This window comes from Pantherophis guttatus, chromosome 10, assembly GCF_059756535.1.
Source record: "Pantherophis guttatus breed Tessera chromosome 10, ASM5975653v1, whole genome shotgun sequence".
Taxonomy (NCBI): Eukaryota; Metazoa; Chordata; class Lepidosauria; order Squamata; family Colubridae; genus Pantherophis; species Pantherophis guttatus.
In genome coordinates this window covers 16,712,573-16,739,651 of record NC_142072.1, presented here as the reverse complement: position 1 = coordinate 16,739,651, position 27,079 = coordinate 16,712,573, and the positions used below count along the sequence as shown (strand labels likewise).

At 44.3% G+C, this 27,079-nt stretch overlaps 1 protein-coding gene across 7 annotated transcripts; it reads right to left on the bottom strand.

Annotated features, from left to right (window-relative positions):
* Positions 1–26: 26 nt before the first annotated feature.
* Positions 27–26,739, bottom strand: KDF1 (keratinocyte differentiation factor 1). 7 transcript variants are annotated; one of them, XM_060691470.2, is made up of 6 exons: positions 26,568–26,739; positions 26,080–26,190; positions 14,229–14,295; positions 11,496–12,588; positions 6,676–6,756; positions 27–883 (listed from the first exon to the last, which is right to left on the bottom strand). In XM_060691470.2, exons 4-6 carry the CDS (start codon positions 12,565–12,567, stop codon positions 801–803), a joined length of 1,236 nt encoding a protein of 411 aa, XP_060547453.2. In that variant the 5' UTR covers positions 12,568–12,588; positions 14,229–14,295; positions 26,080–26,190; positions 26,568–26,739; the 3' UTR covers positions 27–800. The 7 variants fall into 7 exon arrangements, with proteins under 7 accessions (XP_060547453.2, XP_060547454.2, XP_087733075.1 ...); XM_060691471.2 differs by having other exon boundaries at positions 26,527–26,711; XM_087876949.1 differs by having other exon boundaries at positions 14,229–14,300; positions 26,527–26,706.
* Between the last annotated feature and the right edge of the window lie 340 nt (positions 26,740–27,079).

Here is a 27,079-nt window from a genome sequence, read left to right as displayed (position 1 = left end):
AAAGGGGGTGACTTTTCAACATTCAATTGTTTAAATATGATTTTATTTGCTTAAAAAAAAACCCAGCACCACCAAAGCACAGTAGGAATCAAAATACCTTAGATGCAGTAACAGCTTCCCCACCCCCAGACTTTGCATTTTCAATGTAGGCACCCCTATGGTTCAAATGAGGCAGGGGAAAAAAAAAGAGAATAAAACGAAACAACAGGAAAGGCAGCGAGAGTTTATGAAGATTTCAATGGAGGAATGGTCATATTCCTAAATCAACAAAGTCTCATCCTCAAGAGTTCTGACGAGCTATTTACAACGAAGAGTGCACATTTTAAGGCCCTAGGCCTTAAACTGCCTGAGAATAATCAAGTCTGAATTCCGAAATGGCAAGTCAGTAACAGATAAGTCTATTGGATGAATAAGCCTGACAGGCAGAAGATCTCTTTTTATTCTGGAAAGGAAAAATGCAGAGGTCAGTCCTTATTCGCCAAGGGTAAGTGGGGAGCAGGATGGTTAAAGGACAGGATATGTGCAAAAAGCTGTAACTGCTACATCATTTCTGTTCACTTCTGAAGCAGAGATCAACATTGCCTAGGAAATTGTCAAAAAGCCCCAATGGTCACCTTAAAAGCAAGTCTACAGCAGGATCAACCTTGGAAAATGGCAAGAGAAATCAAGTAATTCCTTGGAAGGCCCAGTTGTGGATGGCTTGCATCAGGATCCATTGTCCATCGCTTCTGAACTTGGTCTCTAGTGAGGCTGACTTAAAAGGCCTCACTGCTTCTGGGGATTCGCCAGATCCACGTTTCTCAGCAATACACCTTAAGCAGAGGGGCTCCAGAGGAGTCTGTCTCTGTATCTTGGAAAGAAGAACCTCTACTTAATGGGGGTCCTGCAGGGGAACGGGAGGAAACAGGAAGAGAAGAGTTATAGACATACAAAAAATAAAAGCTAGGAAAAAGCATACTGAAAGGGTAAGATGGAACAATAAAGTAACCATGGCTGCATAATATCAGTGGTGAAATTCTATTTTTTTAATTACCGGTTCTGTGGGCGTAGCTTGGTGGGCATGGCAGGGGAAGGATACTGCAAAATTCCCATTTCCACCCCACTCCAGGGAAAGGATATTGCAAAATCTCCATTCCCACCCCACTCTGGCGCCAGCCAGAGGTGGTATTTGCCGGTTCTCCGAACTACTCAAAATTTCCGCTACCAGTTCTCCAGAACCTGTCAGAACCTGCTAGAACCTGCTAAATAGCACTCCTCCTGCGTATATAATTTCCCCCTAATAAAAATGTCTCAGAACCTGTTTCAGCAGATTCTGACCAGTTCTGGAGAACCGGTAGCGGAAATTTTGAGTAGTTTGGAGAACCGGTAAATATCACCTCTGACTGGCCCTGCCCCCATCTATTCTCTACCTCCCAACTCCCAGCTGATCGGGAGGAAATGGGGATTTTGCAGTATCCTTCCCCTGCCACGTCCACCAAGCCACGCCCACCAAGCCACACCCACAGAACCAGTAGTAAAAAATTTTGAATCCCACCACTGGACTGCAAATGGTAACTATCAGGTTTATAAGTGCTAAAAAGGAGATCAGAAATGGCTTCCTTAAACATCTTTTCTTTCTTTTTTGCTTTGCTTTTTGCTGACCTTCACTTTTTCCCATTCTTTTTAATTTGTTTTCTTTTTTTCTACCCTTTTGTAACTTTTTAATCTTACGTAAAATTCTTTTTCAATAACCCACACACGCATGCACACACGATAAGACAGGAAGCCACTCATGCGAGCGAAGAGGAAAAAACAACAACAGTCAAACGGTGCAAATTCCAACAAATGTAAACAGTTGAAATAATGGACAAGAGAAATACATAGTACAGTCCTCGATTTCTGTTCTTTTAGCAGCGTAATCCAGGTGCTGCATTCAAGAACTGAGATGCTGAGAAAAATGGTCCTGCTTGTTTTGGTTGAAAAGGAAAACCCTTCTCAGCGTTTTAAAAATCCCATTTCTGCTTGTCGAGAGAAAGAACACTAAAGCCTCAGAAACTCCAAGACCTTGAACCACATTCCATTGACCTCCCATTGCCCATTTGTAAGAGACTCTCTGTAGCCAAGAGAGTGGGATGTATGCTTTAAAACCAGAAAGATGAATAGCTCACATTCTCAGCCAGCTTTAACCACGCCGTGGTGATGGATACCCAGCCCTGTTTATACCTGCCCCAAGAGCCCATGTTAAACCAAAGAAATTCACCCAGCCATTCCCACGTCCAGCTGAGAGGGTATAGCTCCAGGGGTGGGCTTCAAAAATCTCAGCAACGGGTTCTCTGCCTGGTTGCTGGGGGGGCGTGGCCATGGTGGGTGTGGCATAGTTGGCCTCCTGCACCACGGTGGGGGGGGGCATTTTCACCCTCCCCAGGCTCCGGAGGCTTTTCTGGAGCCTGCAGGAGAGTGAAAATGGCCTCCCCTGGGCTCCGGAGGCTGGAAATAGCTTGTTTCTGCCCTTCCGGAAATTCCAGTAGGCCCATTTTTCGCCCTCCCAGAGCCTCCAGGCGAGCCCTGTACTTACCTGGCATCCAAAACAGGCCGCGTGGAGACTCCTGGGAGGGGCAGGGATGGGGAGGGGTGGGCGGGGTGGGGTGGGGTGGGGCCAGCCAGGCATAGGATTTGGGGGTTCACTGAACTGGGCAGAATCCTAGCTAGAGGATCGCCCGAACCTGTGTGAACCCCCAGCAGCACACCCCTGTGTAGCTCAACCAAGCCATTATAGAAATAGTAGCGATGTTTTTTGAGTTGATCTCAACTCCTGAGAGGTACACGAAGACATCCCTGTGATTCCCTTGGAAACGACGAGGACATGTTTTGTCCCCTTTAGCATGGTTAAGTGTCCTTCAAACCTAGCTAAGGAGCACTGTTGATGTAGCATCAGGTGCTTCAACTCTCCAGGTAAAGAGTAAAACAGCCACCTGGTTTCTTTTCAAAACAGGCCTGGGCAAAATGTTTACTGCCTGATAAAAGACAGTTAAAAATCACTGCTTCAATAAGAACTAGAATCTTTTCCTCTTGTTATATTTTGGCCTTTATCAAGGGGCACTAGTAAAAAATAAGATTCAATTTTTAAATTCTTTTTTTCCTTATTCATTTTTAATCTCTATTTTTTTTAAAAAAAAACAACAACAAAATCCACTGCTTATCTTCTGACTGCATTAGATTGTAGTTGAATGGGAATGACAAGATCATTTTTCCAGTTTTCTTGGTATGAAGAAACTTGGGGGGCGCTAGAAGTAGGCTTTGGATGAGGACTGTGACCTGACTTCAATCTGAGTGCCCAAAGTGAATTCGGAAGTTTAGAATTAGCTAGTTGTCTGATCACCTATATGTTTTACCCAGGTTTGAACCCTGTTCTTTATGGGTCACTCTGCTCTATTTCTCACTTGACTTCATTGGGGTGGCTTCAGGACTATAGTAAAAGCTATAGAAAGACCCTGCACTATTGAGGCATTCTCTCAATTATTTTAAAAGGGGAAATATATTTATGAAAAGGAATACAGTAACATGGAAACCCTTCAGAGTCCCAGGCAAGCAATGAGCCCTCTTAGAAATAAGCAGCCATGAGGGCTAGATTCTTCTTTTTAGTAAAATCTGAAGGATTATTTACTTCCCAGTTGACACGATGGAGTCTCCATTAAAGGCCAGAGTTAATATTGCATAATTATATTCGTTTATTTTCCCCCTTCCCTTGAATTTTTTGGTTATCAGGCACTGGAAAACAGAATTCAGAAATTGGAGAATTTCAGATGGCATTAAAAAGCCATGACAAGTTCCTAGCCCTTAAGGCTGTGATGCCTTAAGAAACCTCAGAAGCCAGCAAAACCTGAAGCACCTCATTACAGCATGCCAAGGACAAAATGTTCATACCTTGAATACCATTTGCCTCTCTCCATGGCTATCAGGAAAAGAATAATATTAAATTTTATGTATGTATGTATATATATATTACAAACTATGTTATGTTTATTTATTTGTGTATATGGGCACTTTGCTCATGGTTAAGACCCAGTATTAGAATTGTTCAAATGGATTTAATTTAATTCTTGAGTGGTTTATTTTGCTTCGAGTGAACAGGAAAAAATCCCAGTCAACCATGATTTCAAAACTAATATTTTTGCATGTCATGATAGCTACAGGTAGTCCTTAACTTATGACCACTTATCTAATAACTGTTCAAATTTATGACGATGCTGAAAAAAGCGATTTACAGCCAATCCTCACACTTACGCCCACTGCATTGTCCTTATGGTCACATGATGAAAATTCAGGCGCTTGGCAACTGGCACATATTTAAGATGGTTCCAGCATCCTTTCATCCTGTGATTATTATTTATGAGCTTCTGACAAGCAACGTCAGTGAGGAAAGGGGGATTTGTTTAATGACCCCATGATTCACTTAACAACCAGAGCAAAAAGGATATCGGATTCTTGAGATGGCGCCATTGCTGATCAAATGTATTTTGTGTGTGCGTGTTTCAATATGGCTGGGTTTGACATGTTTGATTTTATCCTTCATTTATTGTACACTGCCTAGAATAACTTCTTATGAGATGGCCGGTCATATAAATTTGATAAATAAATAAGCTAGTAAAGACCTAATCAGGGCAATCTTTTTAAGAGCAAAATTTCCGTAATTATCTACCCTATCTGTATCATTTGAATTAAATCACTTGCCTACATGGGTGCTTTATTCTCAGTTACTATATATTCTAACGTTTGTATTATTTTAATTCTTTTTATTTTTTTTAAAATTTTGTTCACTGCAGAGTCACTTGGTGAGATGGGGTGGCCAATACAGAAATAAATATACACCCATTATGTCTGTGCTGTTTCAGAACTTTATGAGGGCTTAAATTAAAAAGTAACTAAAAAATATTCTTGGCACCCAGTTATGTGATTTTCGATACCCCAAAGCAGTAAATCCCAGCACCTGCAATACAGCCAAAGCAATAACATCAATGGGACATCATTCATAAGCACACCATGTCTAAGGCAGCCTTAAAAAGCTGCATTTCGGATGGCTCTCCTAAAAATCAACAGGTTGGGGGTCGTATAATTTTTCAGGGTGTCTATGTGCTATTCCAAAGGGGATTGTGGCTGAGGCTGTAACCAGTGGTGAAATGCAAATTATTTTGCTACCAGCTCTATGGGCGTGGCTTGGTGGGTGTGGCTTGGTGGGGGCATTAGCAATGTTGAATTCAACAATTCAATTCATGATAGCCAACACCCATAGATCTGTGTGAATGCTCAGCATGGGTGCTACACTCTAAGGCTGTGCAAAGCTCCGAAGGGGCGGGAGCCTCACTTTGACAATGCTTTGAAGTCTTCATAAAGTAACATGGGCCTTTACTTTTATAGAGCAAAACAGAACTGCCCCACTGCTTTATCCTGTTCTAGGGAGCTTCAGGAAGCACTAGCAAAGGCTTTTGTGCATATAATTCTGGGTGGGCCAGAGACAGGAGTGGGCTGCTGGGGGTTCGCAGGGGTTCGGGAGAACCTCTAGCAAAGATTCTGTGCAGTTTGGAGAACCCCCAAATCCCACTCCTGGCTGGCCCTGCCCGCCCCTCCCAGCAGTCCCCACGCGACCTGTTTTGGATGCAGGTAACTGCAGGGTGCACGCTGCGGAGGCTTGGGGAGAGTGAAAAACAGGCCTACTGGACGTTCGGGCCCATTTCTGGCCTCCAGAGGGCCTACAGATCTTGGGGAGGTCGTTTTCGCCCTCACGGAGGCTCGAGGAAAGCCTCTGGAGGGCCTCCGGAGCATGGGGAGGCAGTTTTCACCCTCACAAGGCTCGAGGAAAGCCTCCAGAGCCCGGGGAGGGCAAAAATGTCCTCCCGCCGTGGTACAGGAAGCCGACTAGGCCACGCCCACCATGGCCACGCCCATCCAGCAACCAGGCAGAGAACCCCTTGCTAAAATTTTTGAAGCCTACCCTTGGCCAGAGACCTCAAAAGCAACATAAAATGCATTAGGAATTTGGGTAAGGGGTTACCTCCACATCTAGGCTAGCTGAATGAAGGTTACCTTGCACTGGCCAGAGAAATCATTGCATGAGATGGAGAAGGGGAAGCAAGCCCACCAGGGCATAGATTCTCTTGTGAAAATGCGACAGTAAATTCTATACAACCAAAGCCAGACGAGACTTTCTTCTAAATGCAGAATGATGGTCTCACTCTCCCAATACACGTAACTATTATTGCACTGTAATTTGTTTTTAAAGAGAACCAGTATGGTGTAGTGGTTAAGGCACTGGGCTAGAAACTGGGAGACCAGGAGTACTAGTTCTGTTTTAGGCATGAAGCTAGCTGGGTGACCTTGAGCCAGTCACTGTCTCTCAGCCCTAGGAAGAAGCAGGCAATGACAAATCACTTCCGAAATCTTGCCAAGAAAAGTCCCTTCCCAGGGACTTCTCCAGGAAGTCACCAGGAGTCAACAATTACTTGAAGACACAATCGACCAATCCAATATAAATCAGTGCAATAACTTGGTAGAAAACCATTCGTTCTTCCTTGCAGTAGGTCAAATGGCAGATGTCTGTAAGTTTTCCCATCGGCCCATTTCTTTCGTGAAAGTAACCGTGGCCCAACCATTGTAAGTCCTCAAACCCCAAACATCCTAAAATATGTCAAGAAAACTCACCTGCTATGTTGTAGGCACCTTGCCTCATGTTTCTGGCTTGCATATCTGCTGTCGTTTCTACTGATATCTGCACAGGTAAATCTGAAAGGCAGTTAGCAGAGAGGTTGGCATTTGAATAGACGCCCCAACTCAGGTGGGTCAGGTGACGTATCTTTGGATTCGCCTGAGAGTGTCAACTAAAGTGACAAAAATGTTGGATCAGTTATGGATGCCAGGCAGAGGAATGCTTCGCAAAGAGCAATAGACTTTGCTCCCTGAAGGTCAGGATCCAGGGAAGAAACTGTTTATCTCAGAAGCAGTCAAACGAGAAGACATTATCCTGCTGTCATAGCAGGGGTGAAATGCTCCCAGTTCGGACCGGATCGCCTGATCTGGTAGCGATGGCGGCGGGTGGTTCGGAGAACCAGTAGCAAAAATCCCTGCCTCCCCCCATGCCCAGCTGAGCCGTGCGATCATCAGAGGCTTTTTTCTTTTTTACTTTTAAAAGCATTTTTTCAGCTGAAGAAAAAATGCTTTGAAAAGTAAAAAAAAAAAAGCCTCTGAGCCTTGCAGCTCAGCTGGGATTGTCAGAGTCTTTTAAAAGCATTTTTTCTACAACCTCTTCGGTTGAAGTAAAAAAAGTAAAAAGTAAAAGTAAAAAAAAAAAAAAAAGTTGGCCATGCCCACCCAATCACATTACTTCCTCAAGCCACGCCCACAGAACCGGTAGTACATTTCACCACTGTGTCACAGGTTTGATCTTTTATCTAACAGAGGAGGTTTAATTTCATAGAGAACTGAACCTTTCCATTGTAAAATGGGAATCCCAGACTGAGAGAAAGGCTGGGCACCAGATGGGACTGTAAAATATGTACAGGTAAGTCCTCGACTTACAACTGCTCACTTAATGACCATTCAAAGTGACAACAGCACTGAAAAAAAGTGACTTATGACCATTTTTCACACTTACGACCATTGCTGCATCCCCATGGTCACATGATTTACATTTGGATGCTTGACAATTGACGCACATTTGTGACCATTGCAGTGTTCTGGGATCATGTGATCACATTTTTGCAAACTTCTGAAAAGCAAAGTCAACGGGGAAGCCAGAGTCACTTAACGTTACTGTTATTCATTTAACAACTGCAGGGATTCACTTAACAACTGCAGCAAGAAAAGTTGTAAAATGGGGCAAAACTCACTTAACAAACTTCTCACTTAGCAACATAAATTTTGGGCTCAATGGTGGTTGTAAGGTGAGGACTACCTGTATAAAGTCTTCATTTAGTTAACTGCCTCATTTAGGGGCCATTCACAGTTACCATAGTGATAAAAAGCAACTTTGCAACCAAACCTCACATTTACAATTTTGTAAAGCAAAGGAAAGCTGCAGTTAAGATCACAAGCACAGCTGTGGCTTCCACTCAGTGACCGCTTCGATTAGTGACTGAGTTGCCGGTCCCAATTGTGGTTGGTAAACACAGACTACTGGTAACAACAACATTAAAGCAGCTGCTGGTGCAAGCATAGTTCCCAGTTGAAGTCCAAGTATTTTTTGCAAAAGGGTATTTCTTCTCAGAGCAAAAAATACGCCTGCAGCACCAAATGCAGGGGTGAAATCCAGCAGGTTCTGACAGGTTCTGAAGAACCGGTAGCGGAAATTTTGAGTAGTTCGGAGAACCAGCAAATACCACTTCTGGCTGGCCCCAGGAGTGGGGAGGGAATGGGGATTTTGCAGTATCCTTCCCCTGCCACGGCTACCAAGTCATGCCCACCATACCATGCCCACAGAACTGGTAGTAAAAATATTTGGATTTCACCACTGACCAAATGCAATTCCTTCTTTTCAGTTATTATGTTTCGTGGGACCATAAATGGACCTTCTCTCAGAATCCTTCCCCCCCCCCCAAAAAAAATCATTGATTTGCTTTGGAGCTCAGCCGATGACCCTCTTGATGCTCTGGGAGGAAGGCGGGCTGCTTATTCTGCCCTGGAAGGAAACGCTGCAGTCTGCTGTACCTCTTCTGAGAACATTCTGTGTCCTGTGTAGGAGGATCCTGGGGGAGGTGGGTGACCTACAGCGTCCCAATTCTCCGTTGCAAAACTGCCCCGCCCCCATTGCAAACCTAGACGCAATGGAGCCTAGGTTTCCATAGATATTTCTGTTTGGGGTACCAAAAAGAACAGAACCTTGTTTTTCTTTGTTTTTTCAGAGGAATGAGGGCCTCAGGAGAGATCTTCCTCAAGTCAGTGGTGGGATTCAAACTGTTTTACTACGGGTTCTGTGACTGTGGCTTGGTGGGTGTGGGTTGGTGGGGGTCATGTGACTGAGTGGGCATGGCCAACTCGACATCACTCATGGCAAGATGGGGTGAGCAGTGAGCAGGTGGGCGGGGCGAGCGGCGAGGGGGCCAGCCAGAGGTGGTATTTGCCGGTTCAGCGAACCAGTTAAAATTTCCACTATTGAACAAGGACAAAGCAGGGTTTCTTTCTTTAATTTTTAAAGCAACAGTGAAGTTGATAGACTGATTGTCCAATATCAGTATTGAACTTGGTAGCCAGATCACCTGTATTCTATAATCAGCAGTATCAGCCACATTCTATGATCTTCTGCTTTTTTAAAAAAATAATAAACTGAAAAAAAAAAATTCCACTATTGGTTCGCCCGAACTGGTCCGAACTGGCTGAATAACACCTCTGCTCAAGTTCCATATTCCCATTTGTGCATCCTCCCCCACACCATCATTTGCTCTACTTTGGACCCCAACATCACCTCCTCTCAATGCTGCCATCACCACTGCTTCCCTGAACAACCATTTCTATCCATGTAGGCAGTGCCTGGTCCCAGGCAGCCCGTGCCAGCTTCTGCCTGGGCACTGTAGCCTGTGGGCTGTGCCCCAGGGTTGAGAAAAGAGCAGGACGATACTTGTACCAAGGCAGCCTGGGAAATGGAAAAGCAGCGTGCCCAGACAGCAGCTGCTGTTGTTCAGAAATGTTGATGCTCTCCTAGGTTGCATTTTGCATTCCAGGGAAGCAAGTGGTAATTCATTTGTATATATGCAAAATCCTTGTTGCAGAATAGAACTGTCTTCTACTGAGATGAATACCCTGTAGAATTTGAGGCAGTACGCTTTAATTACCTATGTCTGTATGTAAAGCTAGGCAAATCTAAGACTCATTCTGTGAACGGTTATGCGTGCAGGGTAACAAATGGCCCCACATGGGTATTGCTGACTTGATCAGTGAGAAAACAGCACCCCGCTCCCAGCTGCTCTGGGTGTGACATGAGAAATATGGAGGGCCACATGATTAGCCCGGGGTGAAATGCTTACGGTTTGGACCGGTTCGGCCGAAGCGGTAGCGATGGCGGCCGATGGTTCGGAGAACCGGTAGCGATGGCTGCATGAGGCTCCGCCCACCTGCCCAGTTATCATTACTTCCTGGTTTTAACCAGGAAGTAACCTGTTTTTTACCCTCTGCGCATGCGCAGAAGGGTTTGAGCATGTGCAGAGGGTCCCCATGTGCATGTGACATGTGCACTTTCGAACCGGTTGGGAAGATAAGTAGATTTCACCCCTGGATTAGCCTCACCCCTAAAGTCATGTGCTTCCTTTTTAGCCTCTCTCAAAATGGTACCCTGCAAATAAATGGCACCCCCAAAATGACCACCTATGGTTTCCCCAGCTATGCTGGTCGGGTCCAGTGGAAGTTGTAGCTTGACACAATTGAAGGATGTCTAAGCAGATTCTCAGTCATCCAGGTCATAGTTTGTCCCAAAGGTGCTTTATTTTTTCCAAGAGGCAACTGGACTTTCTGGTGTCTCTTGGAAGACATTTCGCTTCTCATCCAAGAAGCTGCTTCAGCTCTGACTGGATGGTTGGGGAATGGAAGGATTCAGTCATCCATTCAGTCAGAGCTGAAGAAGCTTCTTGGATGAGAAGCAAAATGTCTCCGAAGAAAAACGAGAAAGTCCAGTTGCCTCTTGAAAAAAATAAAGCACCTCTGGGACATCTGAAGGATGTTACTTTTAGTGAAAAGTTATGCCGGAAAGTTTTTCTATTCATTTGCCTTACAGAGATTTGATTCACGCAGAAGAGAAAGACATAGATGTGTTTCACATTATAACACATACAGATAGTCCTCGACTTACGCCCACAATCGAGCCCAACATTTCTGTTGCTACATGAGACTGAGTGAGTTTTGCCCCACTTTACCACCTTTCTGGCCACGGTTGTTAAGTGAATCCCCGCAGTTGTTCAGTTAGTAACACAGTTGTCACGTGAAACTTGCTTCCCCATTGACTTTGTCAGAAGGTCACAAAAGGGGATCCCATGACCCCGGGACATTGCAACCGTCATAAATATGAGTCAGTTGCTGAGTATAGAATTTTGATCATGTGACCATGGCGATGCTGCAATGGTCGTAAGTGTGAAAAACAGTCCCAAGTCACTTTTTTCACGGCCATTGTAACCAGTAGTGATTTTCACTTACCTTCGCTACCGGTTTAGAATTGTGAGCGTGTCTGTGCACGCGCTCGCTTCGCTTGCGCACGGTGCTTCTGCACATGTGCAGAACCTTCTGCACATGCGCAAAGCGTCCATGATGACGTCCGGGTGGGTGGGCGGAGCCTCCTGTTGCCACCGCTACCGGTTTGCCCGAATCGGGGTGAACCGGTAGAAACCTACCACTGATTTTAATGGTCACTAAACAAACTGTTGTAAGTCGAGGACTACCTGTACTCAGTACTGCCCTATATGTGGCACTCCAAATTGTGGTGTGTTTGGTTTCCCCCCCATTTGGTACCATGTTCTAACCCTAAAACTGAAGTTCATGCATACCTTCTTCACTAGTGAGGACAGATGCCAGCATAGTTTCATTGGCGCTATGAAGTGGGTTGCCCCGGCTGGTGATCTCTCCTGAACTTGGGAGATTCGGGGCAGGGACACGGGGTCGGACCCTGCTTTTCCGTGTGCTGATGCGTATGATGCCCCGGACCAGCCTACATTCGGCATCCTGCTCATCCAAATTGTAGTCCTGAGTAATGCTGTTGATGAGGTCTGAAATCTTGTTGGTCTTCTCCAGGAAGGCCGTGTCGGAGGTACACTTGGCCAACTCATCGATTTGGTGGACGCTGAAAAGCTCGGTGAGTTTCCGGAAGATGAGGCCGTCAATCTCCCTACTGGACATGGAGCTGTTGAGCTCGCCAAACTCAAGATCGGACTCGTGGAAGGAATAATGTTCCTCAGAGCTTCGGTGGCTAGTCGGGGCAGGTTGCTTCTCAATGCTGTGTTGAGGGAACCTCTCTGGCAGAGGTTCCTTGTAACATGAATCGGAGTCTGTGGCAGAGCTAGGGTTCCGGTTGGGATAAAGCGGGACCGGGACCCCTTTAAATTTCACATCAGGGTAGCTAAAACTGCTTCCCACTGTACTCTTCTCAGTTCGGCTCCCGTTCTTTTCATTGGGGGAACTGTTGGCCGGACTGTTAGTTGAACGTCCATTGCACTCCTGGTTCTTCCCATCCTCTGTCAAGGTACTGTTGTAGGAGATGCTGGCTCGGCAGTCCTTGAAGCAGCTCCCGCAGGTGATCAGGCAGCAGAAGATGGCTTTGGAAGTGTTCCAGACCTGGGAAAGACTGGGACAGCATGGGGGCGGGGGACTCTCTGCAGGTCTAGGGATGAAGGTATTTGTCTCGCCTTCCCCTCCGTGGGAATCGTTGGAATCCGTTTTGTAGGCTCTTCTATCCCGCCTGGGCCTGCGGATGTATTTAAGCTCCGGGGTAGAGCCGTTAAATACTTCCAGGCTAATATCACTTGTCCTAGGAGAACTGATCCTCTGTGGGACTGCAACATCTTGAGAGGGCCGATGGAGGTGGCTTATGTTTTGGCATTGCCTTTGTTTCTTTCCCAGCATGACTCACCACCCCTAAAAGACCTGACAGAAAGAGGAAAAACACAAGAGAGAATTATTCCACATATGATCAGATCAGAGCTATCCAAATTGGGATATAATAAAGACCTTTATTGCTCCCTTCTAAGAGATAAACCTTCCCTCTATCAACAATCAGAATAGAACTGGAAGGGACCTTGGAGCCTTCTAGTCCAACCCCCTGCTCAAGCAGGAGACCCTTTAGCGGTGATGGCTAACATTTTTGCCATCGCATGCCGAAAGTGGGGGATGGGGAGTGCAGGGGGAAATGCCACCAGATACCTGGGTCTTATTATCATATGTGGTGGACATGCGTAGAAGCAAAAAAATGCTGGACAAAAATACATACATGGCTGGAAAACATGACAAAGCAGAATACTGATTTAAAACCAGAAATATTTTTGTTGGGGGTTTTACCTGAAACTTATAGTAAAGAGAATGCATATTTAATTATCCATGTATTAACTGCAGCTAGAATTGTATTTGCTCAAAACTGGAAAAGTGAAGAGATCCCTACTGATGAGGATGTGATTAGGAAAATATTAGAATTTGCAGAAACGAATAGATTAACATTTGCAATTAAGGAGAAAGAACAAAATGAATTGTCAGTTTTGGAAGACAATTTTCTGTTTTGCTTCTTAACTGCCACATATTTTAGCTGGGGAAGTTGGGAGGGGGTTGTTGTTGGAGCGGTAGAAAGTTAGTCATAACAACATTCCATATTCAAGGACTTTTGCCTGCGCCTGCTGCAGACTGCCTGAAGGTTGTATCCAGTTGAGTGTGAAGAGTTGATTGGACAATGTGATGAACTTGTCAGTGTGGGGCAGAGCTGTGAACTGTCAGCTGGGTGTGGAAAACCTGGAAGCTTTCAGTTTCGGGTTTTCCCAGATGTGCCAACATGACATCTCTAATAAATTGGAACTTTGAGGAACCTCAGGCCTCAGAGATTTATTTCGTTGGGGGTGTTCCTTGGAACCCTGACATAAAGATTATATGCCATGGGAATTATTTTAGAGAATAAAAATGGAAGTTAGAAATAAAAGAAGATCAATGAAATGTAGAAAATATGTTAAGATAGAGATGTAAACAATATGATGATTGTTATTATGACTATTAGGATTATTATGTTTAATATTATTATATTCTTATTAGAAGATATGTTAAGAGGGAGAAATGAATAGGTTTATTATGTTCAATACGTATGACCATTTTTCATACTTACGATCTTTGCAACATCCCCATGGTCACATGATCAAAATTTGAACATTTGGCAACTGGCTCGTATTTATGATGGTTGCAGTGTCCCATGGTCATATGGTCAGCTTTTGTGACCTTCAGATCAGCAAAGCCAATGGGGGAGCCAGATTCACTTAACAACCACGTTATTAACTGCAGTGATTCACTTAACAAGTGTGGCAAGAAGGGTCGTGAAATGGGGCAAAACTCAGCAACCATCTCACTTAGCAATGGAAATTTGAGCTCAATTGTGGTCATAAATTGAGTCACATTTTCTGACTCCCTGACATGTACAATTGAGTAATACTAAGCTAAACTTAGAGGATGCAGTGGCTCACTTGGCCAATAAAGAATTCTATCTATCTATCTATTGCACCTACATTCTCTTCCCATTTTCTGAGTTATTTTACCTTTTGCTTTGCCTTCTTATGGAAGCACTGAGGATCTATGGAGCTGCTTCCTCCATGACAGAAGATCCTGTGCTTGCAGAGGGAAAAAAAAAAGAGAATCAACAGAATAACAGAATAAAATCATATAATGATGTGGCGGATAGGCTCTGATTCAGCACAGTTTCTATTTGGGGACAAACCAAAGATTATTCACAGAAAAAAAATACATGAGTTAGTTAAGAGAGATTCATGAAGAAAACTGCTCCATGCAAAACATCAAGTGAAATAATTTGGGGCTTCAAACTGAGCAGAGCGTATTTTTTCTTCCCCACCACCAGTGCATAGCCTAAAATACTAGTCATTCTTACAACGATGTCCTGCCTTCTACCAGTAAAAAAAAAAAAAGAATAAATTAAGTAAATGAGGTATTTGCTGCCCTTTTACGGCAGCCAAAACCATCTGCCTAAAGCAGTTGCCTCGCCCTATCAAATGGGAGAGCTGGCCACAGGGTTGAAACTGTCAAAGCAGCAAAGAATGGAATTCAGTGATCGTAAAGCCAGCAATCCCTCTCTGCATTTCCATCCTTATCTCTGCATCGCTTATGTCAGAGACCCTTGCCAAATGTGTCATTTTAGAGGTTGAGAAAGGGTGAAACCAGGGGTGAAATTTACTTACCTTCTTTACCGGTTCGGAAGCGCGCGCGCCATGCACGCAGGCATTCTGTGCATGCGCTAAAACCTTCTGCGCATGTGTAGAAGGTAAAAAAACATTACTTCCTGGTTAAAACCAGGAAGTAATGACACCCGGGTGGCGATCGCTACCGGATGGCTGAACCACAGGGAAAAATTGCTCCCGGATCGGACAGTCCGGTCCGATCCGATCCGGGAGCATTTTACCCCTGGGTAAAACAGCCAAGTTTTGTAATGTGCAATTGATTTAAAGCAGGGGTGTCAAACTCGATTTCATTGAGGGCCACATCAGGGTTGTGTTTGACCTAGGGAGGTCAGGATGGGTGTGGCCACGGTGGGCATGGCCAGCTCGACGTCATTCGTGTCGGCACCTGTCAGAGAAAGCTCTGCTAGAGAAAGCGGTCTCCCGTTTTTGGCTGCCATGGCCTCCTGCAACCCTCTGCCAGTGAAAACAGAGCTCCGCATGCTCGGGAGCCCTTTTCTCTGGCAGAGACACCGTGGACCGACTCTTCACTGTTCTCAGGGTGGCCCCGCAGGCCAGATTTATGCACCCCTGATTTAAAGCAATGGCCATCAGGAATTTTATATGTTGCATGAAGTGCCTTATACACATATTATGTTTTCTTACGTTTGGATTTTTTTTCTTTTAAAAATGTGGGTGGATAACAGAAGGTTATTAAGAAATACTGGATTGTTGAGACGTAAGGCCAATTCTTGGCTCGGGGCTACATGAACAGCTTGGTATGCTCAGGTGTTCCTTCCTCCTCCCATGTGCGCAGAATCCTTCTCTTGCTTCAGAGTAGCTAGGAAAGTTTAGCTTAGTAAAGGTAAAGGTTCCCCTAGCACATATGTGCTAGTCATTCCCGACTCTAGGGGGCAGTGCTCATCTCTATTTCAAAGCCGAAGAGCCAGCGCTGTCCGAAGACGTCTCCGTGGTCATGTGGCTGGCATGACTCAGCACCAAAGGTGCACAGAATGCTGTTACCTTCCCACCAAAGGTGGTCCCTATTTTTCTACTTGAATTTTTTACGTGCTTTCGAACGGCTAGGTTGGCAGAAGCTGGGACAAGTCACGGGAGCTCACCCCATTACGCGGCACTAGGGATTCGAACCACTGAACTGTCGACCTTTCGATCGACAAGCTCAGCATCTTAGCCACTGAGCCACTGCATCCCTCTAAGTTTAGCTTAGTATTACTCAATTGTACATGTCAGGGAGTCAGAAAATGTGACTCAATTTATGACCACAATTGAGCTCAAATTTCCATTGCTAAGTGAGACGGTTGCTGAGTTTTGCCCCATTTCACGACCCTTTTTGCCACACTTGTTAAGTGAATCACTGCAGTTAATAACGTGGTTGTTAAGTGAATCTGGCTCCCCCATTGGCTTTGCTGATCTGAAGGTCACAAAAGCTGACATGACCACGGGACACTGCAACCGTCATAAATACGAGCCAGTTACCAAATGTCCAAATTTTGATCATGTGACCATGGGGATGTTGCAAAGATCGTAAGTATAAAAAATGGTCATATGTTACTTTTTTCGGTGCCATTGTAACTTCAAACAGTCACTAAAATGAACTCTTGTAAGTTGAGGACTACCTGTACAGGTATATGCTGAAGAAAAACATATGGGATAGTTTGAAAAATGTAATATAGCTCAATATGGGTAGTTCTCAACCTATGATCACAATTGGAACCAGAATTTCTGTTGTTAAGCAATGCGATTATTAAGTGAATGATGCCGGATTTTATGAACTTTTTGCCATAGTTGTTACGTGAATCATGCAGTTGTTAAGCGATTTGAGCTTCCCTCATTGATTTTGCTTGTCTGAAGCAGGCTGGGAAAATCACAAATGGTGATGACAATGTTGTGATCTAGGCTTCCTGAGTCATTAAAACACCAGAATAGTCCCCAAAACCTCTTTTATTGCAACAGCTGTGAATTACCTTCAATTACAGCTGAGTTCCAATTAGTTGCAAAAATTCCTTCGGGAGAAGTCCTTCGGAATAATCACCAACCTTTATCTCCCTTGACACGCTGCCAAAGGCCTACTAGGCAAAGCCACACGGAGTCCAGAATCAAAAAGAGATGCCGACTGGGAACAGAATTAACAACATTGCTTTCATACAAAGAGCCATGTGCCTTTGCTCCTCTTTTAAGCCTTATGGGAGGGACCAATCATCTCTAGGCCTTACTTCTGGGTTATCCCTTTTGTTTTAACTGTTCTTGCCTTCTGGCAGCTCTGCGCATGCACGCACTACGAACAGGCTCCTCCTGTTCCTCTGCCTCTCTCTCTCTCTTTTTTTTAATATACTTTATTAAGTTTTATATATATACAAGACAAAAATTTCATTTCTATTTACATCGGATCTGCAGTGTTTATACATATGTACATAAAATGTCTCTGGTGTCACTTAATCAGTTTATTACTACTTATTTATCATACCTTATACTCCCCCTTTAATTCTGTTGTTCAACCATTTGTACCACCTTTCCCACACAGTATAATACTCTGAGTTCTCATCGTTGTTTATTTCATACGTTAATTTACTCATCTCTGCGCACTCCAGAATTTTCCTGATTATGAGTTCTTCTGGTGGCAGGGTTTTCTCTTTCCAGAGTTGTGCATATGCCAGTCTAGCAGCTGTGGTTATGTGTATTATCAGATGGATCTTTTTCTTTCCATACCCCTTCTTTACTATTCCCAGGAGAAATATTTCCGGCGTCAATTCTATGTCTTCTCCAATTATTTCTTGTATCCAACTCCGAATTTTGTTCCAGTATCTTTTCACTTCGGGGCATATCCACCACATATGAAAGAAGGTGCCCTGACCATGGCCGCATTTCCAACAGTTGGGATGCATATTGGGGAACATCTTAGCTAGTCTGGCAAGTGCTAAGTACCACCTGTGGAGCATTTTGTATTGATTCTCCTTATATGTCTCTAGTTAATTTATAATTTTTGTTCCATGACTCTTCCCATTCGTTAAAATTTAAACTATGTCCTATGTTTTTTTCCCATATTCTCAATTGGTTTTTAACTGTCTCTTCAACTCTGTCCTCATCTAATAAATAGTTATATAGTTTGGCCAAAACTTTTTTCTCCAGTCCCATCAAAATTTTATCTAGTCCATTATATCCTAATTCTAAGCCATAATCTTCCTTGTCTTTCTGATATCTTGATTTTACTTGTAGGTAGGTCCACCAATCTAGATTTATACCTTGGTCTCTCAAAGTTATCAATTGATTTGAGGTTTCCTCTCCTCTGCCTCTCTTATGTCCGACTCTGGAGGCTCCAGAGTCCGCGCATAACTCCCAGATGGTCCTGGCCCCCTTTCTGTTTCCGACGCAGAGCCCTTGTCCGAGCCTTCCCCAGACTCCAGGACTGGCCCATGTTCCTCCCCAGCCTCCTCACTGTCTGACTTCGCTGCCAGGTCCGCAGGTTGCTGGTGGACCACAACAGACAACAGTTGCAGGAACCACTGGACACTGCAACTGTTGTAAATATATGCTGACTGTCAAGGGCCAAACTTTGATCATGAAACTGTAGGGATGCAGTCATAAGTGTGAGGACCAGTCATAAGTCACCTTTTTCAATGCTGTTATAACTTCGGTCACTAAATGAATGGCTGTACGTTGACCTGTAATAGCTATTCTGATTGATAGCCAAGATCCAGGTAATAGCAGAGAGGCATTGTTTATACATTAAAGCGATTATTTGCAAATACTGCAGATTCTTGCTAATCCTCCCTCAATTTCAGAACAAGCAACTGTAAAGCTAAGATATTTGGAACTGAGCTCAGCATGGAAGAAAAAAATGTTGGGGAACCTTTACCTTTTTATTAGAGAGGAGTGTCTAAAATTGGGTATAAGATTTGGCCTTCTGGGACCCCTTATTGCTCTAACCTGGACTGAAGAATGAGTACCTTTCTTGACAGATGCTTCAAGAGCCATGATAGCTATGCTCTTTTGCAAGTCTGGAACACTTATAGCAATAGCATTTAGATTTATATACCACTCTATAGTGCTTTACAGCACTCTCTGGGCAATTTATAATGTCAGCATATTGCCCCCCAACAATCTGAGTTCTCATTTTACCGGCCTCGGAAGGATGGAAGGCTGAGTCAACCTTGAATTGGTCAGGATCAAACTCCTGGCTGTGGGCAGAGTTAGTCTGCTATACTGCATTCTAACCACTGCTCAACCAGGGCTCACTTATATGACAGCAATACAATAAACAGGATATGCCAGGAATTGTATATTCTTCTTGCAATTGAGATAATGAAATATATCCTGGTTTGTCTTGCTTAATATACTTTTTGGTATTTAGGGGACAGGTAAAGGTAAGTTAGGAAAACAGGATATCCAATCTAACTGTGATAAATGGGTGATGTTGAAATGAAAAACCAAAAGATGACATGTTAAGCAAAGAGCACATTCCATCTATGTATCTTGGAAAGTTTATGAGGCTACAAGGCAGATGCTACAGTACTATTCAATCTTCTCTCTTGCCCTCTCCCTCTCTCTCTCCCTCCCTCCCTCCCAGTTATGGAATCTCTAGGAATTCTGCCTGCCATTCCCAAATAAACTATAAACCTGATGGAATTTTGAAAAATACCTTCTTAAGAGGGAGGAAAGAGTGCCATTTTTGCAAGACAAATAAGCTATTTTTGCTGTGCCACCCGGCATCTGGAATATCTCCCAAGAAGGATTAGGTAGGTCAAAGTTAACAGAACAGAATAACAGAGTTGGAGATCTTCTAGTCCAACCTCCTTGGAGATCTTCTAATCCAACCTCCTGCTCAGACACGATCCGGCCCACAGGATGCTTAGATCTAGCCCTGGAAACAGTGAAGGACCAGCCAACAGTGCCTCTGCCAGCGAAAACGGAGTTCGGGGGGATGGGGTGTGCGTGGGGTGCGTGTGGTCCTCCCGAGCTCCGTTTTCGCTGGCAGAGGGTTGCAGGAGGCCGTCGCAGCCGGAAACAGAGCTTGGGAGCCCGTTTTCACTGGCACGTTCAGGCCACCACAGGCACCCCGGACACACCCCTCAGGTCAAACACAACCCTGATGCGGCCCTCAATGAAATCGAGTTTGACACCCCGCCCTATACCATTTCTGACAAATGGTTGTCCAATCTCTTCCTAAAAACCTCCAGTAACAAATCTTTTCAACATAAATTTGAAGTTTACAGACAAATGCAGCCAGAGTTCTAGCATGGGTTAGTAATAAGAGATTTTGGTGCATGAGATGTGATCCTAGGAAAATTTCGTGCAAGGTACTTATAAGAGTTATGGCAGGAGTGCAAAAGCTTTTGGAAATAAACCTCCTAGCACCAGCTGCCCCACGCTGGTGAATTTCAGACATGCCCAGTTGGAATTTTCCAGAATTTTTAACTAGAAGGATTGTAATTCTCAGCATATCTGAAGAGCACCAGATTCTGGGAGAGAGTGAAGATTTGATCCATTCACCCCCTTTTAATCACCTCCAACATCTATTGCCAAAGCTACCACCACTGCAGCTATATATATATATATTTTCTACTAAGGTCACCAACTCTTGCTCAGTTTGTATTTTGTCTTACTTTTCCTGAACTATGGGCCATACCTCCAGCATTATGTGAAAGGGCAACAGAACCTGATCTGGAGGCAGGAAGGGGAGTGCAAGAGAGGTATTTTAAAATACATTTGTCACTTGGGCATCCAAGGAACCTAGCAGCCTGTAAAAAACATACAAGCAGAGGCGGCTAAAAAATAAAAGTTAAACAAATACCCCTATCCTGCAAGCGCACATTCAGCAGAGGTGCAGAGTTAAGCAGGCATGTAGGTTTAAAGCACTACCAGACTATATTTCCCACTTTCTAAATGATCTCCAAAACTAGTGATAAAACTGCAGTGACTACGTTCATACGTAGCCTTGGTGGCGCAGCTGACTAAAGCACTGTTAAGTAACACCAGCTGCCTGCAATTACTGCGAGTTCAAATCTCACCAGGCTCAAGGTTGACTCAGCCTTCCGTCCTTTCGAGGTAGGTAAAATGAGGACCCGGTTTGTGGGGGCAATAAGCTGACTTTGTATAAAAAAGAACACCGCTTAGGGGCCCCCCGAAAGCCCTACTAAGCAGGTATATACTAAAGTTTGAAGGCTATTACTTAACGCATTGTAAGCCGCCCTGAGTCTCCAGAAAAGTGCGGCATATAAATCGAACCAATCAAACAATAAATAAATACAACATGCCAAACTAGGCTAAAATAGATTGGGCAGTTTGTGGATTCAGCACATTGTGATAACACAGAGGCATTATTTTAGCATGCTATGGGATCCAGGCCATCATGTTAACTACAGGCAGTCCTCAACCATAAACAAGCTACGACCAGTGGTGGGTTGCCCGTGGTTCGGACCGGTTCGCAAGAACCGGTAGTAAAACCAACGGGAGGCCCCGTCCACCACCCCGGATGTCGTTATCAGCAATCTGCGTATGCAGATTGCAAACCGGTGGTAAAGGTAAGTAGAACCCACCCCTGCCTACAACCCTTTGTTTAATGATCATTCAAAGTTATGACAGTGCTAAAAAAAAGTGACTTACTTACTGGTCCACCCACTTATGAGCAAAGTGTTCCTGCAGTCACATGATCAAAATGTGGCTGTTTGGGTTTTTAATATTATTTAATTTTTATATTATTTAATATTACACATCATAACGGCAACAAGGTATACGCCCAACAATGGAAAAATGAAAAGTATACCTTGAGAAAGGGAGATAATAAAGAAAATGTTGGTTTGTGCAGACATGGATAAATTGATGTTAGAATTAAAAAATTCTACATTGTGTAGAATAATTATATATAATTAGTAATGTTTGAAGAGTATATATGATATTTGTTTTATATTTTAGTGTGTATGGCGGAGATGATGCCATGATGGTCGCGCTGTGTCCAATATTTTAATAAGAAATGACTAAATAAATATTTTTTTAAAAAAATGTGGCTGCTTGGCAACCAGTATGTATTTCTGATGGTTCCAGCATCTCAAGGGTTACACGATCAACAAGGTAAAGTCAGTAGGCAAAGTCACATTATTTGCTTAACAATTGTGGCAAACAAGGTCATATAAAATCAGGCATGGTCATATGATGACTCACTCACTTAGCAGTGGAAGTTCCAGTTCCAATTGTGGTCATAAATTGAGGATTACCTGCAAAGGGTTAGCACATTATCTGGACATACCAATTGCATGCTGTTGACTGGGGTTAAGTGTGCTGCCTGAACCTGGCCATTATGCAAATCTGCATGCATAAGAGCCAAAGAAGAAAAAGTTTTGCACCAGAGCTGGACTCAGTGAATTAACTGCAGTGGTGGATTGCCCCCGGTTCAGACCAGTTCGCAAGAACCAATAGTAAAACTGGCGGGAGGCCCCGCCCACTGCCCCAGATGTCGTCATTGGCAATCTATGCATGCACAGAAACAAGACACATGTGCGAGTGAAACAAGCGTGCGTGCGCGATCCCGTTGCAAATCAGTAGTAAAGGTAAGTAGAATCCACCCCTGATTAACTGTAATACTGCAATTTCACTTTAGAAACATTTTCATTGCTTTCCCAAGACATGAAGGACTAGCTGGTTCACTCTTTACCTTCCGCACATGTACAGAAGCTGCTTGGCATGCCAGCTGAATGTTACTTCTACACTAGTGGTGTGAGAGCAATCACAGCTCAATCTAAGGACACCAAACAAGTGAGGACGTCCAAACAAGCTGTTTTGGCCACGTTCAGCTCTTACAGGTTTTTCTTTTAATCCTGCATGTTAAATCAGTTAAAGTGCCCTGGTTTACACAGGCCAAATTACACACTTGCAATGCATACTAAGTCAATAATTATGGTTTGGCAACCACAGTGGCTGAATTTCTTTATTATGCTACATCAGACTAAATGATGGCTTGGTGTGAAATGGGAAGCCAGTTTAATCTCCTGCAGAGGAAAATGTGAGGAAGGGGAGGGCTGTCTGATAGCCACATTCAAGTTGAGAAGGCCTTAAAGCAGGGGTCTCCAACCTTGGCAACTTTAAGTCTTGTGGACTTCATCTCCCAGAATTCCTCAGCCACTTTTGCTGGGAGTTGAAGTCCACAAGTCTTAAAATTGCCAAGGTTGGAGACCCCTACCTTAAAGACAATCTCAGCATTTTGCACGAAGGCTCAACAAAAACTAGAAGTATGTACAACTGCAATAAGGCTCAGGTGATATAATAATCTATTAATAAAATCTGGATGTTACCAAACTATTCATGAACAAAGCTTAGGTTTCCTTTAGTTAAAGGAATGTAAAATTGTGCAGTTTGGCACCAGGCTAGAAAGTGGAAGACTGGGAATTGTATCTTATCCATGAAAGCTAGTTGGGTGACTTTGAGCCAATCACCAGGAGATGTGAGTTCTAGTCCTGCTTTAGGCATGAAAGCCAGCTGGTGACTTGGGCCAGTCACACACCAACCCTAACCCAACTCATTTCACAGGGTTGTTGTTGTGGGAACAATAGAAGGCGGAAGCTCCTATTTGGATAGGTTTATGTGTTATTTGTAAAAGTAATAAAGGTAGAATACAAACAAACAAAATAAAGCAGACCAGAACAAAATCTGTTTGAGAAATATCCCTCTAGTCCAGTTGATTTCATAGTAAAGTATCAACCGCTATCCAGAATTTGGGTCATTTTCATCAAGAAACCTCGATAAATCCATGTTTTCTAGGTCATACCAAATATAAAACTATATATTTTATGTTGTAAGCCACCAAAGGTACGAGATGGGCAGGAAATAAATTTCATAATAAATAAAATAAAATTGTAATAGAATCATGGATCACACTAAACCATCCTATAGTTTGTTTGGGTTACAGTAGGGATGATATGTCGTCACTTGACATATCGCAACTTCCCCCCCCCCTTTGCTAAAACGGGGGTGGGCGTGGCCAGTGCATGACGCATCCGGTCCGCGGGCCGCAAGTTTGATACCCCTGGATTAGAGTATTGACTGGCAATAGCTTCCAAACTGTTAATAGGTATTAATGTTTTATAAGCTTTTGCTACAGACTGGCTGAAGTATTAAAATATGTTAGATGGCAGCAGTACATTTATTTTCATATTTTGAACTGATAAACAAATTCATGAGTTTTTCCTTCTTGTGGAATACTCCTGTAAATATCTCATTTCTTTGTACAGAAAAGGAATGAGTGAATTAACAAGGTGGAGGTAAACTGAGAATAACACTTTGTATGGTTGATATAAGGCTTAATTATGTAATATAATGCTTAATATGGTTAAAAGGTTAAGTCCAAAGCATAACAGCCAAGAACAATAAACCTCTATGCTAATATTCTGCATTAGGACACAAACGGGTGACTTACCAATATTGTGTTGAACAAATCTGAGTTGGCTCACATTTGCAAACCTTTCCCAAATCACCTGAATGAACCTATTATGTGTCATTTTAACAAACTCGTGGGAATTGCTCCCACCCATTGGTAATTTCCTGTTACTTCCCAATCATACTTCTGATTCCCCTACTACTCCTAAAAGAGACACAACTTTTCCAATATTAAAGCCATGTTTCTCAATAATCAACCATGACCTAATACTTTAGAAGAGTTATTACTTCTTTTGGATCACATTGTCTTTGTAAATCAAATAAGAAAAGAGAATATATTATTTGGACTCTTTTAATACAGGACTCTGTTGAATGGAAAGACAGGATTGTAGTAGCTGGCTTTTCGATTCAGGAAGTCTCTTGTAAATATGTATGGGTGGGGGTCTCCTTACGGTTCAAATCCAGTTACAGTCACTGGTTGAAAAAAAAAGTGGGTGGATACATACGGTATATTACCTAGTGTTGATAATCTGGCCTGGCCTGTAGCATTAACAAAGAGTTGTGTGCAGACAGCCTTCCATCGGATTAGCTTAGATTTTCAAATCAATAACATCCATTAATCAAACATGCAAATGAAACCCTTCTGAAGAAGAGGCAGCTCAGCCTTGTGAAAAAAAAAAGGCAACTGGGTGACTTCCAGATTTTTTTTGAACTATAAACACCCCCCCCCCACATTCCCTTGCTGCTGGATCCTGTTGCTGGTTGGGGCTTCTTGGGAGTTGAAGTCCAAAACAACATCTGGACAGGAAAGTGGGGGGAGGGGATTGCTGTTTATTTTTCCCTACCAAGACTGAACTGCCTGTCTCGGACCATTCCCCTTTTCACTATTTTTTGTGGGGGATCAGGCACTGTTCCCTGAATAGCTGACCTCCCAAATCCCAGCAAACTGTCGACAACAAGAGGTCCCCAAACTTGGCCGCTTTAAGACTTGTGGACTTCACCTCAAAGAGGAATCTGTGTCCTGTTAAGTTTTGCTTTAGTGCAGGGGTCCCCAAACTTGGCAGCTTTAAGACTTGATAGTACAGTGGTCTAAAGCACCCTGTTATTAAGACCAGCTGCCTGCAATTACTGCAGGTTCGAATCTCGCCAAGCCTGAAGGTCGACTCAGCCTTCCATCCTTTCTAAGGTAGGTAAATTGAGGACCCAGTTGTGGGGCAATAAGATGACTTTGTATAAATATATAAAAGGATGAAGGCTATTGCTTAGCGCATTGTAAGCCCCCCTGAATCTCCGGAGAAGGGCGGCATATAAATCAAATTAAAAAAAAAAAAAAGACTTGTGGACTTCACCTCAAAGAGGAATCTGTGTCCTGTTAAGTTTTGTTTTAGTGCAGGAGTCCCCAAACTTGGCAGCTTTAAGACTTGTGGACTCCAACTCCCAGAATTCTCCAGCCAAAAGACTTGTGGACTTCACCTCAAAGAGGAATCTGTGTCCTGTTAAGTTTTGTTTTAGTGCAGGAGTCCCCAAACTTGGCAGCTTTAAGACTTGTGGACTTCAACTCCCAGAATTCTCCAGGCAGCATAGCTGGCTGGAGAATTCTGGGAGTTGAAGTCCACAAGTCTTAAAGCTGCCAAGTTTGAAGACCTCTGGTCTACAGGTAAGAATGCAACCTGTCCTATTCATTGGATAGAAAGCCTGCCGCGGAATCAATCAGACCTTAGGAGTCTCCACCTCGAATTTTAGGAATTTTTTTTGGGGGGGGGGCGAGGGATGAAAGCCGTTCCCGAGTTTTTTTTTACACAAGGCAAGACAAAAAAAAACAACACGAGAGATTTACCTGTTCCTCAGCGCCGGCAGCCCTCGGCGGTGCAAATGTCAAACTTTCGCTGCCGGCCCAGCCCTTCGGAGTTTGCTGGCCTGGCCTCCCGATCTCCTGCCCAGAAGGGATCTTCTGGGTGGGTGAAGGGAAAAAAAAAAAAAAGACGGGCAGCGACGAAAGAGTCCCCAAAACTTGAGCCGGGGGTGGGAATGCTGCAACAGGCGGAGGAAGGGAGCGAAGCATCCAAGGGGGAAGTGTCACCTCTCCCCCCCAAGTGTCGCTACCTGGGCCAGGCCTGCCTCGACTTCCTGGCGGAAGGCCTCCAGCCGCTCCGGAGCCCCTGGGAAGGGGGGGGGAGGTCGGGCAGCTTACCTTTCCCCAACACCGAGGGTCGCCTTTCTCTCTTTACCCTCCCCGCCCCTCCTGGGAAAGCGTTGCCCCCCCCAGCCCCGCCTTGGCGTTTACCTGCCCAGCCAGGTGAGCTGCGTCTGGGGCCCCTCCCTCACCTGGGATCACGTGACGCGCGATCCGCCTGAAAGGACACGCTTCTCCGGAAGGCAGGCGAGCCCTCTCGGGGATGGGATCGGGGCGGGGGTGTTGGGGAAGCGACGCCGCCGCCGACGGCCATCGCGGCCGCTCGGTTCCGCTCCTTGCCCTCGGGGCCAGGTGACTTTCTCTGGCTCGCAGGGGAGCAGCGAGAAAGGGCAGCGTATATCATGCAGTTAACTAGGGAGAGGTTCCGGGAGGAACTCTGTGCATGCTCGACGGCACGGGGAAAATCTTCTCTGGTGCGTTGTCTCTCCGGTTCGGAATACTGGCGAAGGACCCCCCTCCCCCCCGACTCACCTACAAGAGCCTTGGGAACAGCGCTTGGGGGAATTCCGAAGCTGGAGGACATGCAAACAAACAAATAAAAAAAAAATACTTTTATGGAAAAGTTTCCAAAGCAGCCTTCCAACGTCTCGAGCCCTCCAGCATATTTTAGTAGCCAGGAGGGCAAGTGATTCCAAGGGCAGCG